The sequence below is a fragment of the Penicillium cataractarum genome (genome assembly GCF_028827025.1).
Source record: "Penicillium cataractarum strain IBT 29864 chromosome Unknown utg000010l, whole genome shotgun sequence".
NCBI lineage: Eukaryota > Fungi > Ascomycota > Eurotiomycetes > Eurotiales > Aspergillaceae > Penicillium > Penicillium cataractarum.
The window spans coordinates 1,795,559-1,811,505 of NW_026622746.1; the positions used below are offsets into that span (position 1 = coordinate 1,795,559).

The window sequence follows — 15,947 nt, forward strand, 5'->3', positions numbered from 1 at the left end:
TAGTAAATGCTTGAATTAACCATCTATGCTTCCTGGATTGTACTCCGTCGTGATTACATCTCCATGTAAGCCCCGCTTGACAGCTCATGCGGGAACTATGAGGCATCCCAGTCAGATTAGCAGACTTGGAGACCGAGTGCACGAGCTATCATCTTCGGATTTATTATGATTCAAAATACTCCATAACTAAACTCCGGAGAGTGATCCATCCTTCAAAGCTTATACTTCCAGTGGAAGCGGGGAACTATGAAAAGAACCTTAGATTACAAATAAGCCATTTCCTATTTTCAGACGAAAGAGCCGTTTCATTCATATAAAAGAGTTAATTCTTGGCATAGTCACATAACAAGACACACTTCCACCTCCTATCTCACAAGAACCAGCGGAACTCTGGCGACGCCGGTCCATCTCGCATACGCTCCGTGGGAATATCCCGCGCCCGAATCACCCTTCCATCACGACGATCGCGCCGTTTATTATCCCACCACATATACAGTCCCAACAGTCCAGCTAGACAGGCACCCGTGGCTCCAAAGGCGGACACCGTAATCAGGGCCGGCATGTACTTGGGTGCATCCTTTTCCAGGAATACGTTGCTGCTGACCAGGCCCATTAGATTGGCGAGTGGGACGCCGATACTAGTTAAAAGCACACGGCGGCCCTCATGGGCGATGTTGTTGTTGTACCAGGTACTAAGCATCACCGAGGGAGCAGAGGTACCCCATGTCATCATAAAAGTTGCAAAGTAGGCGACCTGGATCTGTTGTTGGACGTCGTTGATAGAGGCGTAGATCATGAACCCGGTGAAAGTGAATAGGAATCCGAGCACGATAAACGGGGATCGAAGTCGGGTATAATCTGAGCAGAAGGCGAGTACCAGCAGCATCACAGCTCCCGTTACGTTCGGGGCGACCGTGTAGAGATTGGTCTTGACGGTCGGATAACCCAGACGAGCCACGATTTGCGGCATGAAGAGGGCTACACCTTGCAAAGGCACACCTAGGCAGATTTCAATGCATAGGAAGACGTATGTAGTCGGGTGCTTGAAGATACCCAATGCCTCGCGCAACCGGAACTTTTCATTAACCACCGCACTCGAATCGACCTGGATGCGATGAAAGGCCAAGGCTTTCTCCTCCTCTGACAAGAAACTAGCCTCGGCGGCACTCTTGGGCAGGTAGAAGAATGCAAATACGGCAAAGATGACCGTCACGCTCCCCTCGATGATGAACAGATAGCGCCAATTCGGCAGGCTAGATCCCTTGATTTGAAACACGCCAAATGCGATTAATCCGGAAAAGGCATTGGCAATGTTGGACGCCGCGTAGAAAATGGCCAGCCGACGAGCCAGCTCGCCTCGGCGGTAGAACGTGGTCAGATAGTAGATGACCAGAGGGAAGAATGCAGCCTCGGACATGCCCAGGAACCAGCGCAAGGCGAAAAGACCACTGAAGTTCTTGGCTGCGGCCGAGAGCAGGGTGAAGCTGCCAAAGGAGAACATCAGGACGGGCAGGACACGAGCCGGACTGAACTTTTTGCCTAGCATGGAGAAGGGCGGGGCGAAGATCACAAAGGGTACGAAGAAGATTGATAGTAGCAAATTGTACTGATTTGGCTTGAAATGGAGGTCTGCGGTGAGTGAGACGAAGAGATTAGTATCTTGTCTGCATGTTAGGAGGAGAGGTTGCAATACCTTCTGTCATATGATCCGTCTTTGCATTACCCAAGTTGCCCTTGTCGAGGGCATTGAATAGATCTGTCTGTGGTCAGTATCGTTTCCAGGTAGAAACTCTTGGGTATATTCTCGAGTCGACGAGTACCCAGTGATTCTTGGATACTTACACATAATCGCCAGAATTGGCAACAAGCGAATATCGAATCGTCGGCATAGACGTCGCTCAGCCTTATGGTCAACCACCCGAGTGACATCGTCGACCACACCCGGAGCCGAAGCATAACCTTGCAGCTTGTTAGGCTCTTCAATTGATCCTCGAGCCCCGGATTTGGTTGTGTCGTCCAGCGACGATTGATGTTTGTGTCTCGAATCCATCTTGACAGCGTAGAGCAAGACGGTAGGGAAAGGAGAAGCAGGAGAAGCACGAGGCGGGGATGAAGAGAAACACCCGACGAATATAGCTAGAGAATCAAAGTGCGCCGTTCACTTTCCCCTCCTGTCAAAAGCAACCGAAGACGGCCAAGGTCCGCAGCGGAACCCTCGTCTTATCAAGTCACTGTAACGCATCCCTTGACAAGTGGGTTGGATCGATAACGAGTATGTTGCATCACGGTTGCCGATGTCACCCCCACGCTTTTCTCCGCAAAAGGGGACCAGTCACTGGGTAAGAGGGAACGAAGGGCAACTCGAGGGAGGTTCAAGGTTGTGGTGGATCATCTTGGGGGAGGAAATGAGGGGGTGTCGTGCCGATCGCTGGACGGTTGCATCCGGTCGGCAGGCAAAGTTGGGGTATTTTCTTGGCAGATACCGTTGAATGACAATCGATTATTGAATGATGGGAGCATTGTGAGATATTCGACATGGTAATTGTTGAGGCTCTCTGTTGACATCCTTGTAGGAAATGGCTGGCCAGGATTATATCGGTGTCTGGATCTACAGCCGCATTCCTTAAGACATGTACGCTGAATGCCGATCGTGTTTCACACCCCCTTATCTCTGGGAATGTTCTAAAATCTCCCAATTCATTCTAGACTGCGCCGTCATCAATCTATTGAATCATCAAAACAGATGAACGGTCCATGATAAATTGAGGGGTATAGTAAAATGCAGCTCGTTTATTACAGTTGCCAGCGGCGTAAACTCTAGCGGTGTGGCCGCGGAATACATAAAGGAGACAGCTCCAAAGCGAACCCTCTTTAAACCAGTTAACCAACTTTTTGCATGAATGCCCATGGCTTCAAATCTGGAGATGGAAGATCAAAAGAAACAGATTCGTGATCGAATTATGAGTCAGATTCCGAACACTATAAATGCCTTCCTCGAAACAGCTGGCTCGGGAGCAATCCGAATACTCGGGGACACCCCTACTAGCGTTCTTACAGCTGGAGACAACTTGGGTTGTATACGCCAGCTCGTGTCTGAGCTCGAATATGCAATTCATGTGAACCGTCCAAGTGCTCAAACCTGTTTTCTCGCCGTGAACATATATCCTCAAAGTCAAACGAAGCACTCTTACTTTGTGTTAGACCTCAACAATGTTGACTATGTCTACGCGACCGCCCATAACAATATGAGACCAATACCCGTTTATGTTCTCCGCTTATCGAAGAGAAAAATTAGCATCTTCAGAAAGGAGGACTTGGATGCCGCCGTTGCCGAGAACCTTGCAACAATGCACAATGGACACGGGAATGACCCTTTACCTTTAGTTGACGATTACAACGGCATTGTCCAATACAAAAGCCCACGCAGTCTCTCTGCTGGGTTATCCATACAAAATATTCAGCCAGCTCAAAATCCAGAAAACGAGTCATTAATTTTTAATTTACATAAGAAAAAAAAACGAGATACGTCAATCGGTGGATTCTACTGCAAGGTCCGCAATTTCCTCGGTAGAGGGCCTATTATTTTAGCATTAAGTGGCTAGCCTACGTGATCTTTTCTCTACTCGGATCCCCTTGACCTGCCCCCAAAAACTGTTTGTGAGCCTAAGTCTTGGATAAAGTCAGTCGACTCTTTCTCATTTACTGTCGTTCTCGAAATCGGCTTGACCGATACACAATGAGAAAGTCTTTCCTGGCCCCACCGCCCTCGATCGCCAGAAATCGCAGGGCTTGCCGGTTGCGGCGACTTGCCAGTCTTGGAGACCCGAGTTTGCATCCTATTTCCAACCTATTATGTCTTACTCCCGGAGAACTGCAATACCAATAGAAGATAAAATGTTTTAAACTCAACATAATACCCATTCTTTTGCGATACCCACTTGGTGATCTATAGATGTACTTGAGAACTTTATCGTGGAGGCTTTTCTCCATCCATGGTCCCAGTCCCGCCGTCCTATCGAACCAGTGTTAGCACAGTGACAAAGACATTTAAGTTAAACATAATTTTTAAGAATAAAGCGCTCTCAGAACCGTGTATAATCACTTTCTTGCTGGTCTTAAGCACTCCAGCAAGGTCATTTCGGCGAGTGATAGGTATCATCATGAAACAGAATTTTCCAAACATGTACGACTTACTGGCTCAATGGTCAACGAAATAAGCACCCGATCCATTTTGTGTTTAATCCTGATCTACCGAAATAACTGACTTTTGTTCTTTGAAGTCCTTTTATATACATCGTCGCCTCGGAAGCTCGGTCGACATCGCTTCCCGATCAGACATGCCCTATGCCCCTGGACGATAACTATCTAGGACCCACAAATATATCGGATAATGAAGACGAACGAATGAGGACTATGAATACTGACTGCTAATTTCGACGTGACTCATGAAATTGCTAGTTCAGTCACATTTTCGTATTCGTCGACTCATCGTGCGCGAACAGACCCTGCCGATTTCCTAATTGGGTGTCCGACTACGACCCCAACTGCGATGACAGTCAAGCTGCCAAGCATCTCCTACTGTTGAAATTTCAAGGACCAATGATGGCAAGCTAGATACAATTAATCGTGTGTCAATTGTCTCTTTAGCTCATATTTCACGTATATCATAAATCTGTTTATCCAAATCTACCTCGGCAATGTTTCCGTGTAGAGCAGTCAACTAGCTACTCCGCGCTTTAGCATCAGCCTGAATAGCCTCTTCAGCCCGACCCTTCCACTTCTCATCCCAACGCGAAAGTGCCGCTCGCCCTTCAATCACATCGTCACTGGCCCATTTCATACGCGCCTGATCCAACGCCGGAGTCGTCTCGCCATCCGGGCAAATGATATAAAATGATCCAGATTCCAGTCCCTTTAGCAGTTCCTCTGCTACCTGACTAGGGTACCATGCACCAGCTGGCTTCTGAATTTCTCCCTCGTTGGTGGGGCCCACGTTACCCATCAACCCCGTCCAGGTCCACCCGGGGATTAACAGATGGGCTGAGATATGCGTGGTTGCTGGATCGGAGCGTAGATCATGGGCGAGATGTTCGGCTAAATTCTTGATTGCCGCTTTGGACGCGTTATAGGCTGGGTTTCCTGCGCCGGGGGGATTGGTGATGCCTTGCTTTGAGCCTGTGATGACGATTGATTTCGGGGATGGTGTTTCAGGAGCGCGGAGGATGGGGAGAAGAGCTTCTAGTCCGTTAAGTGGGCCGCGGACGTTTGTGTCGAATGTCTTTCATAGCTGTTAGTGGGCGTCCACAGGTAAACTAGGTATATACCTGGTCGTAGAGATACTCGATGTAGACGTACTTTTTGCCAATAATCGCCATCTAACCAGGGATTTAAGCGACCGGATTCCTGTCCCTGCGGCTTATATCCCTTGCCGGCATTCAGCACCACTAGGTCGATCGATGGGAAGAGCGTAGCAATTTGCTTCGCAGTTGCTTTCCAGATCTCAATTTCGGCGACGTCAATCACATATGCCTCCGTCAGGAGTCTTGGGTTGATGTCGTGTAGGACACCCTTTGCTTTGACCAGGTTGGTCTGGTCAATGTCCAGCAGGGCCAGGTTCATCCCTTTGCTGCGACAGAGTTTCGCAATTGCGAATCCCACTCCCGATGCAGCACCGGTAATAAGGGCGGTCTTATTTTCCTGAATTACAGAGCCCATGGTGAATTGTGATTTTTCTCCAGCCTGTTGTTTTTGAAGTTTGTGAATGTTGAAGGTTGAGAAAGAAGACCGAAGGAGGGGGTTTTGGAGATTTGGAGATTGCCCCCAACACTCATGGCGATGTCATCACGGGGTTAGCGGAGATAAAGTGTCATCAATGTGAAAAGGACCGCAACTTTATTTAGTTTTGATTTTTGGCTTGCTCTTTCTAAAATTCTTAAATCCTCGAGTCTCCACTGCTTTTAGCCTATTAATGGCCTTAATCTGAAGAATATCTGTCCAATAAAAAAGAATTCTAGGGTCTATAGCCTTCCCTCGCGGAGACGCCGTCAAACAGATGGTGGTGTGTCCCTGGCTGAGAAAAGGGCTAAATAATTGTATAATTTAGCCAATGGTCTTTTGCGGACTCTCAATCAACGAGCTATCTCAAGGAGATTGTAAACTTAGTGTATAGTCTATAGCAGACTGCCTGATTCGTTTAGCGCTTGAATTGAACTGATTACCTTGCACCATTTGTAAAAGTCTGTGTACTTTAGCCACACTGCCACGTTTTGGTAACTAATGATAAACTTCTTAATGCACGATAAATGAGACATAAGATAATTGTTCTTGATTTATTTGATACATATTATATACTCCGGGCCTGCACTCAAATCTAGTGGATACTTGAATACATCAATGAAGTGATCACCAATCCACCAAACAATTCAAATGCTTAGCCACGGCGGCGCAGACGGCTCTCCAAGCTGCGCTTCTTGTAAGCACCGCTCTCCTCCAGAGCCTGGGCAGTTCCAGGGCCAAAGTCAGGTTGACCACCCAGAGTACCGAAGATATCACCAATGTAGTTGGTAGCCTTGACGCCCTTCTTGAAGGTCTTCTCCCAACCCTGCAGGATACCCTGCACAACCTCAATACCGGCGTGGTAGATGTTCTCCAACGCGGGCTCGAAGCCACCCTGGTCAGAGTAGAGCAGGTTGTAAGTGGCCGAGGCTCCGGGGTAGGGACGGTCAAAGTCGGATGCAGTGCGCATGACGATGATACGAGAGAAATCGGTCAGCTTGTGGACAGCAGCACGGAGGAGAACCTCCAGGGTAGCGTTGTCCTCCTGCGCAGTGGAGCAGTAATCGCCAGTTCCGTTGGTGAACAGCTTGGTGGTGTTCTCGAAGGCGGTTCCCAGGATGTTACCGCTGTAGTAGACATCTGAAGTAGCAACGTCACACTCGACAACGCTGGGGGCAAGGGTGGCAGCCTTGTACTCTGCACTGGCATTGGCGTAGTTGGCACGGTAAACCTTAGCAGCGGTCGAGTCGGACAGGTTGGCACGGCGGGCGAAGTTGGCAGCAATGGTACGGAGGTTAGCGTTGACCTCGAAGACCTCGGTGCCGTAGATGCTGGTGGGGTACTGGTCGGGATAGTCGGCACCCAGGGGAATGTAGCCAGTCGAGTAATTACTGGAGAGCTCGCGAATGTCGATCTCATACTGCAGAGCAACCTGGACTGCGTACCGAGCAAAGGTTGCAGAGCCGGTGGTGGCTCGCTTGGGGTTGATACCGGCAATACCAGCCACGAAGAAGTAGGTTTTGGTCAGGTCGAAGAGGGGAGAGAAAGCAACAGTGGTGACGGTAGCAGCAGCATTGATCTCGGCCTCGCCAGTGATCAATTGGCAGACCTCATAGTCCTTAGTGCAGTGGACATCCGGGTAGAGAGGAGAAAGACCGGGGATGGTAATGTTGTGGGACAACAAGTCGAACTCGGGGATGTTCCACCAAGCCTGAGCTTCGGGCTCAAACTATACATGGAAAAGATATTAGCAAAAGTTTTCAAACATTGCTAATTCGGCATTGACTGTTGTACAGAATACCTACCATTGAGACAATGAACACCTTGGGAGCAATCTTCTCGCCATTGTGGGAGGCCGTCTTCGCCGCAACCTGCGCGCTGAAGGTGCTTCCAGCGAGCAGCAGCGAAGTGAACAAAGTCTGCATGGACAGCATCTTGGGGAACAATGGGGAAAATTTGTTCAGACACTCTGACTCTCGAGATACCCCGCCTGGGGGAATTGGTTGCTTTTTAAACCCCCCGAGGTTTATCCTACACGACAGCCAAGAAAAAAGAAAAAATTGACTCGCGTCGAGCTATTACGGTTTGCATGAAGCAAATTCCTCAGGTGGACCTCAAATGCACCCAATAAAGGAACGATCAGCGGGTCGTACCTGACGAGATTTGGTCGAGGATGGCGATAGCATGGTTGATTGGCGTCTTGTCGGACCAGCTCCATCAACTCAACCCCTTTTTGATAGAAGATACATAATTGAATGGAGGCTTAACTTCCGATTGCGCTTTTACTGGCCAATCGCATCGAGGGTCAGATTGTCGTTATCTTCAACGCGGCTGTTATCGCGCGCCTTCTTTTTGTTAAGCCTCGGAGCGTGCCGGGAGACCCACTACGAGCGAAGAGAATTTCCATGGCATTCCGCAGAAGAAAAAAAAAGCTTGAAACTGTTTCTAGAACGAAGCAGAGATACAAGAATGAATGCAGGTACCATGCAGAGCGGGAGCTCCCTCTCACACAAAGTTTGGCCAAGTCGTTTATTCAATAGAGCTCTTAGTTCATGTTAGCCTCTGCCGATCGACCATGCCTCAACGGACGCTAACTAATTACAGCAGGCGTGAATAGTTACGTGCTCGGAGGGAAAGATCAGACCATCAATGTATCTTGTGAGGCGAGAAGCTATTAAATGTCAGAGCCAAGGGCGTTGAAAGCGCAATAGTAGACCTGTCACTATGCTACTCTCTCCATACAAGGGTGATGAAGAGATTGTCTGGATAGGCCCGACCAATCCAATTTTCCAAGGCATGTGGAACTACCCAGTAAACAATTCACCAATCAGAAAAGACTTACGGCCTTCCTAGGGCCTTCTTCATCAGATTATATAGAATCCATGGACTTCCTCCTTGGAAGGCGCCGCTGATTGGTATTTAGTCATGATTCTTCTAGCGCCTATCAACTGTCACGGCAAGAAAGCAGTCCAATACTTCGATTGAATGTTTACCAGCAGGTTTTGATCTTGCCCTGGCACCCTTGCCACGAGGACACCCAAATTCCCGCTGTAGTGTATCCATGGGTGGTGATGTTGGCTCCCATACTGCGCCGTAGAAACTCCCCGCATGCTGTACTACTGTATAGGCAAAGTGGTGAAGACTGAACAATACCCTATGACGCGCGGGGCTCAAGCCACCGTATCTGATGGCCCGGACGTTGGCGTGGGGCATGACGCATGTCAAGAGGGTTATTTTGGGGGAAATTAGAATTCATGTGACAGGATCAAGATGTTGATCGCCCGGGATTTTTGGCTGCTGTGCTTTCAACGTCATCTCCGTGACGTCATTTTAATATATCGGCTTGCACCACAACGAGCGCAACCAGCCATTAAAACCACGTTGGTTTCCCCTCTCTCTGGGATTGCGATCCCCTGAATCCGTGTTGATTGTGTTGTCCCTGTCTGTAGGATTGTTTACTTGGTGAGTTCGCCCGGTCGGAGAGGAGAGTATGTGGTCTCGTGGTCTAACTAGACTTGTTTATTAGTCTCGATCTCCATATAAACCGTGCATCGACCCTCTATACCCTTCAACTCGCCCATCATGCCATCTATGTATGATCGCATCCGTGAGGATCTCATCAACAAAGAGCAAGCACTATGGACCGCTCTTACCTCCGCCGATCCAGCCCCTGCGATAAAGAAACTGTGCAACCCCGAAGGCAATTTGATGTTCCCTCAAATGCCTGAAATTCTTACTCTCGAAGACGAATCTCATTTCAATGAAGCCTTGAGACCACCATTCCACCGATTCGACGGGTACCAGCTCGACGAGGTTCGAGTCATCATCATCGATCTCATGGCGGGCGCGGTGACATACAAAGTCCGCGCGGTGAGGGGGAAGAAAGAGTATCGGGCGACATGTTCAACCACATGGGGCCAAGGATCAGATGGAGAGTGGACTCTGTTCTCGCACTCGGAAACCCTGCAGTAGAGAGAATGGGAGAGGCGTGATGAAGAACTTGGGTTGTGGGCAATCGAGCGTCTTATACTTGCGAATGGTACTATGATGTCACGCGTCACGAAAATATGAACCACTTCATATATTTTGCATTTACTTGGGGTTAGAGTGCCTATGAAGATGTCTGAGCTGCACACCGTCGTTTGTTTTCTGAAATTCAAGAAGTTGGTGTTCGACATTCGATTATTCGAGTGATCAAATTGATCGCTAGTGCATATCCATCTGCGATCGGCGATTCAATAGCGCCCGAGTGCTTTTAGTGCTGATTGGCTGTCACATTTTGTACGACAAGCCTTGCCAATAGTATTCCAGTAGTACTACTTTCAGGGCTTAAAGTGTTTTTCAGCTTGAGAAGAGTTGGCCAGGTGTTTACGTTGATGATTCATCATTTGAAAGATGCAAGGGACTGGGGTTGCACCCAGTCATCCTTGCTGAGAATTTGAGTAGAATAGGAAAATGCCCAGGCCATGGAATTATTCACTCTGGATTCGCTTCTCAAACCAGTTTCGTATTGCTAGGTCTAGATTAAACATCACCTGGAAGTAGTCCTTGGCAGTCTCGGAGCCGATTAAACTATGTATCATTGAAGCGTGGCTCAAAACTCAAAGATCCTGTCTGGGCTGGTCGAGAGTCTAGCCTCTGAGGTCACCTTCCGCCTGAACCAAAAAGTTAATTCTTGACGGGCCTACCGATCCAATGGCGGGGAAGCCAGCGAAAGGCCGATCGATTTCCGAATTACAACCGAGCTTTGCTTATTCGTGTGTAACTATCCAAACCTAGAGAGCACATTCGCGCCTGTCTTTGCTTGCATGGCTGGCTGTAGTGTGTTGGTAATGCGTGTAGTTGCTTTTGTAGTGTCTGCGAAAGTCTCGAACCAGGCGTACATTGCTCTAACGTGAGCGAAAACCATCGTAGATGCGGGTCTTGAGTATGCGCCTGTCTGCACGGGGTGGTTGTACAGTGAGCGTTGATCATCCAGTCTTGTTAGATAAAGTAGAAGAAGAAGTACATGACTAGCCCTGTGTTTTTTGCGTGCCTTGAGATCGTCTTACTGACCTCAAGACAAGAAGAGCCTTTCAAGTCCCAAAGATGGCAAGATCTCAAGATCAAGCGCCCCCGTGGGGTCACAAATGGAGGTCATCCGAGTTCTTCATAATCGCCGCAACTGCAACCGCATTACTGACTGGTACGGGCCTGGTATGACCGGCAAAATCGTGTGTCGTAGCTGATTCCTCTGAGCAGATATGTTCCTGCATCAGTTTCTTGTCTCAATCTTGCCTTTCGTTCTGGAGAATCGCCTTGGCCTCGGTCCTGAACTTATCCAGCGCGTGAGTGAAATGTTGCTGGCGGAAACTGCTTTGGTATCATTCATCGTCACCCCCGTGATTGGTCGCTATACTGATCACTTGGGTGCGCGAACTTGGCTTCTGCTTGGGCTGTTTGGGGAGTTGGGTGGCTCTATGATCATTGCCTCGGCTCATTCATGTAATGTTTCCACGATATATTGAGTGCGACCGCGCACTGGCTGCTTTGTCTTGCTGACATTAATCATCAGTGTTGACGCTCTTCGCTGGACGCTTCGTTCAGGCAGTGGCCAATACGATCGTCGGTGTTCTCGGGATAACCCACCTGACGAATAATACCTCGTCAAAGGGAACAGAGAAGATATACGGAGTTCTTACCGTCTCCTTGGCTGCAGGATCATGTGGGGGGCCATTGATGGCCGGGGCGATGTTTGAGCTCACCGGATATTGGACTGCGTGGATGAGTGCATTCGGTGCAAGTGTGGTTGGTTTGGTGCTGCAGAGTCTGATGCTGGTGCCACCGCAAGATACAGAGAACGAGGTCAAGTCCGTTATAGCACAGGCAAATGTTGCAGAAGATATAACCGAAGCAAGCCCATTGCTGGTGCCTTCATCGGTTTCCGATCTCTCCAAAATGTCTGACCAGTTGAGATCAACGGTCAAAACAATCCAAAATCTCGACTTGCAGTTCTATATCTACCTGCTCACGAATCGCCGCTATATTGGTGGTATCCTCAGCTCTATTTGTTACGCGATCGTATCCGTCAGCTTCGACACGACGCTTCCGATCCATGTTGGTGAAGTATTCCAGTGGGGCAGCTTGCAAACTGGAATCCTCTTTGCTATATTGCAAGGACCGAATGCCTTCTTCAGTGTTCCTGTGAAATGGTTGAAGGACCGAGTGGGATCGCGGTACCCTACTTCCGTTGGATTTTTAGGCCTTGCAGGCCTTCTGTGGCTGGCAGGAACTCCTGGCGACGATCGATTCCCGTGGGCCAATCTCGGGTATCGGGGTCCGGTCATCTATGGGGCTGCCATCGCTGCTATGGGAATCTTCATGACTTTGTTGAACGGTACTGGAATGATGGAGGCTGCGAGTAAGAAACCACCGGGAGCCCTCCAAGATAGCAAACTGATCTCTTTCATCCAGACGCGGTTCGGGATATTGAAACCCAGCAGCCCGGAAGGTTTGGTGAAGAAGCATATTCCCAGGCTATGTTGATCAGTCGTCTCAGCTGGACATTTGGCTTATTTCTGGGGCCTATTGTGTCAGGGCAGCTCACGGAGAAAGTCGGATATCATGACATGACAGGTATCCTAGGTGAGTGAATGGATCAGATCGCTTAATGCGTTGATGGGCCATCCCCTTGAGCGAATTTCGATCGCGTGTAGCGCTAACCATCTTTCAGCCACAATGTGTCTGTTCTGTGCAGTCTTTGCTACTTGGACTCTCAAGTCGTCGCCCTTGCACTGATAGCCACGACTAAGCGGCGGAAAGGTGGAGGAGCGTAGAGTGAGGGTTACAATGCCAGCCGTGTTTGATATTAACCGGCGGCAGACTAGCGCTTAGCTTGAACTCCTGACTCCGTTCTTCATGACGCGAGTTAGGAGACTGGTACTGCAGTAGTAGCCGCACTAGGAGATCCACCAGTTCAAGCCACCTTGTGAGACCGAGGTTCCGATCGGGCGCTGTCCATCGCGGCATCTCCGGACCCCGTACTTCCCTGGGCTCTATGTATGGATTAGCCGGTTGCTTTGTCCAACACACCTCTAAGGATGTATACAACATGCATAGATTAGATAGGCTGTTCCACCTATTTTTGTGAAGAGATTTTCGAGGCCTATGCAAGTTTGAACCAAAGAGCCGACCCACTCTGCTTAGAAGAGAAACGTGCATGTATCCGTCACTAACTTAGCGCAGTTTCAATCCTGCAGAAGGGAATCGAGAAGAAACCCCGAGGTCCGCCTACTTCCGTTAGTTATTGCAGATGCAGAAAGGTGGACTGACATGGGCTGAATTGAACCGTTCAATTGAAGTATTTAGTTGTGGTTGGGCCGTATAGAGGATCATCTACATACATCTCCAGTATACATCTCTAGCACGAGTTTGCTCACGAGACTCCTGATTGCTTTCCGATTAGCCAAAGAGAATAGAGCCGAGTAGACCCGTGGGGCATGCCGTTGCAAGAAAGAAGGCAGACATGAATTCCATCACGGGAGGTTATACTTAGACAGGCAAGAGGCACGGTCGGAGTGGAACTAGTGGGACTTTTGACGGGATCTGACAAGTCAACCGAGTCAAACTAGCACAGACAATTGTTGAATCATCCATATTTCCTCTGTTCAACTACTGGACGGTTCAATTAGCCCGGCCCAGCTTGGTTTGGTGTGAATTGTTCGCCCCGGAAAGCCCATCCGGTTCTCAACGGTCGCTCAAGACTATCTTTTTGAGTTGCTCCCCGGGCTAACTCCGCCACTTGTGCGAAGAAAAAAGAGCTATCTAAAGCTCTCTTCCTTTCCACTTGTCGTCATCCAACCATCTATCAGTCTGACACTCTATCTGGAGGTCGTGGCTGACTGGCGTTTCTCTGTACTTTTTCCTCTTTGTGATGGGTCATTCCTTTTCTTTGAGACTTTGATACTTTCCCCCTCCCTTAAACCGTGCGTCACGAATACTCCGCGCTCGGGGAGATCCACCACGGTTCCACGGATGATGGCTTTAGGAGGAAAATGCCGAACGATCGCCTCTTCCGGCCGAGGAAACCTTGATTTTCATCCGGTCGCTGATTGATTGGTGTGAATTGATTATGGAGTTCGATGTGAATGACCAAGCGACGACAAAGGGTTGCTCGTGTAAATTGTGTTAAAGGGTTCTGGGCTGGCGAAAATTTTTGCAACAGAGCTGCTGCTGAACTTTGTATATATCACGTCACCCCCCATCCTCTGCTTGACAACACAGGGGGACCACGCCCTTCAAGTGGATTACTACTTTTAAGAAAATCATTTGAATTTGGACGACTCATAGACGACTTATCTTGAATTTTGTCAGTGACTGGGTATAGCCCAAACAGCCCTTTACCGGACATTCCCACTTCGTCAAGAATTTGCACCTCGAAACCAAACAAACTTGAAACGAAGATGATGGATCTTCCCGGTCCTCCACGCGAAATCGCCATCGTTGGTGCAGGCATTGCCGGTATTGCCTGTGCGCTTGCTCTGTCCCGAGAGCTCTCACCATTCGTGCCAAACCTCAATATCACAATCTATGAGCGACATGACATCTTGTCCACCTCGGGCGGTGCAATCAATTTGACTCCTGTCGCACAACGGCACCTAGCACAGCTAGGAGTCCTGGATGAGCTAGACCGCATGGGTTCGGAGGGTGGGGCCGAAGTGGATGCTATTGAACTTTTTTCAATGCGCTCGGGTCGCTCAATTGGCTCAATTGACTTTGTTGATCACAATGGAAACGGCTTTGGCGGGTATAAGGGCCGACGTGTTATGCGAATCATTCTTTCCGTGGCCATGATGACGGTGGTCGACAGGACTCCAAATGTCAATATCATCTTTGGCAAGAAAGTGATTGGCGGGGAGGAAATTAGCGACAAGGCCATCATTCATTTCAGTGATCAGTCAGAAGTCATCGCAGACCTCGTCATTGGTTGTGATGGTGTTCACTCCGCCGTTCGCACCCGCTGGGTTGATCCCGACAGCGCCTCTCAATATACGGGCATGTCTTTCTTGCAAGCTACTATCCCGGCAAACACCCTCTCCACCCCACCGCATTTCCGGTCATCTGCGTTGAATGTCTCACGTCATGGCTCGATGTTGACAAGCTTCTGTGACCGTGATCGTGAGCAAATCTTTGCAGCTGCGGTCGTTCAATTTGATCAAGCAGACTTGGGCTTCCATCGCCTTGAGCCGGGCCAAGACTGGGCGACAAAGGATCGAATTCGTCGGGATTTGCGCTGCGAGATGCGATCCCGGTTCTCCAAATCAGCTCTGCCCTGTATTCGAGAGATGGTGGAGACTAAAGCGGATTGGATGCTTTATCCGGTCTATCAAGTTCGACCAGGAGGACGATGGTGTATGAACCGTGTTATACTACTTGGCGATGCAGCACATGCGGTATGTTTATGATGAAAACGTTACGGTAAAATACGACTTTTTGTACTAACAGGCTACGACAGATGCCCCCTCGGGACGAGTCAGCAGCATATGCTTTGGATGATGCTATTCTCTTTGCTCGTATCCTGGCACGTTACCGCTCGGAGCCTCTAACAGAAGTCTTCGATGCGTACGAGCGACTCCGTCGAGAAACGATCAACCGTGCATTCAAAGAATCCCGCCGTATGTGGGACAGGAATCGCGACATGGGCTTTCTGGAAGGCCGACTCAAAGAGTGGATGATGCCCTTCCAGATTCGAAGTCACCGCGATGAACGAGAAAGTGCGTGGGAGTTTGACGCTACTAAGATTCTGCTTCCGACGCCAACTCCAAGCGAGGATTTGGTGTCCTTGAATTCATTCTTGAAGGAAGGTACAACATGAGTGAAAGTTTATTATTGAAATTCCTTGGGTCGGTTCGGGTGTTTGGATGGATTGCATTGGGGGTGTACCGATTCGGATTTAGGGTGATACCCGGGGAAATTTTGGGTTTAGTGATATCTGTAATTAATCAAGCTGGCCTCTTGCCTGATGGCTGGTGTCAATACGAAGTTTACTTCCATGAACTGTAATATTCCCTTGCATGCGCATGCAGAGCTGGGCAACCCGATGAAATCTACTGTAGTATCTGTAGCTGCTGAGCAGGCTGTGCAGATGGCCGACAAAGGCATAGTGACCATCTAGCAGATGCTCTGGATAGTAT

The 15,947-nt window shown here is 49.1% G+C and overlaps 6 protein-coding genes across 6 annotated transcripts; 3 read left to right on the top strand and 3 right to left on the bottom strand.

Moving 5' to 3' along the window:
- Nucleotides 1–370: 370 nt before the first annotated feature.
- On the bottom strand, nt 371–2,050 carry N7496_012729 (putative MFS transporter; the record flags this gene model as incomplete). Its single annotated transcript, XM_056705642.1, has 3 exons — nt 371–1,659; nt 1,724–1,756; nt 1,843–2,050. The coding sequence occupies 3 exons, from the start codon at nt 2,048–2,050 to the stop codon at nt 371–373; spliced, it is 1,530 nt and encodes a 509-aa protein (XP_056549540.1).
- A 2,670-nt stretch (nt 2,051–4,720) lies between these two features.
- N7496_012730 (SDR family NAD(P)-dependent oxidoreductase) lies at nt 4,721–5,715 on the bottom strand (the record flags this gene model as incomplete). The annotated part of the gene is made up of 2 exons (XM_056705643.1): nt 4,721–5,278; nt 5,356–5,715. The coding sequence occupies 2 exons, from the start codon at nt 5,713–5,715 to the stop codon at nt 4,721–4,723; spliced, it is 918 nt and encodes a 305-aa protein (XP_056549541.1).
- Nucleotides 5,716–6,430: 715 nt separating this feature from the next.
- On the bottom strand, nt 6,431–7,709 carry N7496_012731 (purine-nucleoside phosphorylase; the record flags this gene model as incomplete). The annotated part of the gene is made up of 2 exons (XM_056705644.1): nt 6,431–7,504; nt 7,581–7,709. The coding sequence occupies 2 exons, from the start codon at nt 7,707–7,709 to the stop codon at nt 6,431–6,433; spliced, it is 1,203 nt and encodes a 400-aa protein (XP_056549542.1).
- A 1,648-nt stretch (nt 7,710–9,357) lies between these two features.
- Nucleotides 9,358–9,747, top strand: N7496_012732 (nuclear transport factor 2 family protein; the record flags this gene model as incomplete). Its single annotated transcript, XM_056705645.1, has 1 exon — nt 9,358–9,747. One exon carries the CDS (start codon nt 9,358–9,360, stop codon nt 9,745–9,747), a length of 390 nt encoding a protein of 129 aa, XP_056549543.1.
- Nucleotides 9,748–10,863: 1,116 nt separating this feature from the next.
- Nucleotides 10,864–12,552, top strand: N7496_012733 (uncharacterized protein; the record flags this gene model as incomplete). The annotated part of the gene is made up of 5 exons (XM_056705646.1): nt 10,864–10,960; nt 11,017–11,259; nt 11,330–12,175; nt 12,229–12,399; nt 12,488–12,552. The coding sequence occupies 5 exons, from the start codon at nt 10,864–10,866 to the stop codon at nt 12,550–12,552; spliced, it is 1,422 nt and encodes a 473-aa protein (XP_056549544.1).
- Nucleotides 12,553–14,216: 1,664 nt separating this feature from the next.
- Nucleotides 14,217–15,628, top strand: N7496_012734 (FAD-dependent oxidoreductase; the record flags this gene model as incomplete). Its single annotated transcript, XM_056705647.1, has 2 exons — nt 14,217–15,206; nt 15,269–15,628. The coding sequence occupies 2 exons, from the start codon at nt 14,217–14,219 to the stop codon at nt 15,626–15,628; spliced, it is 1,350 nt and encodes a 449-aa protein (XP_056549545.1).
- Nucleotides 15,629–15,947: the final 319 nt, after the last annotated feature.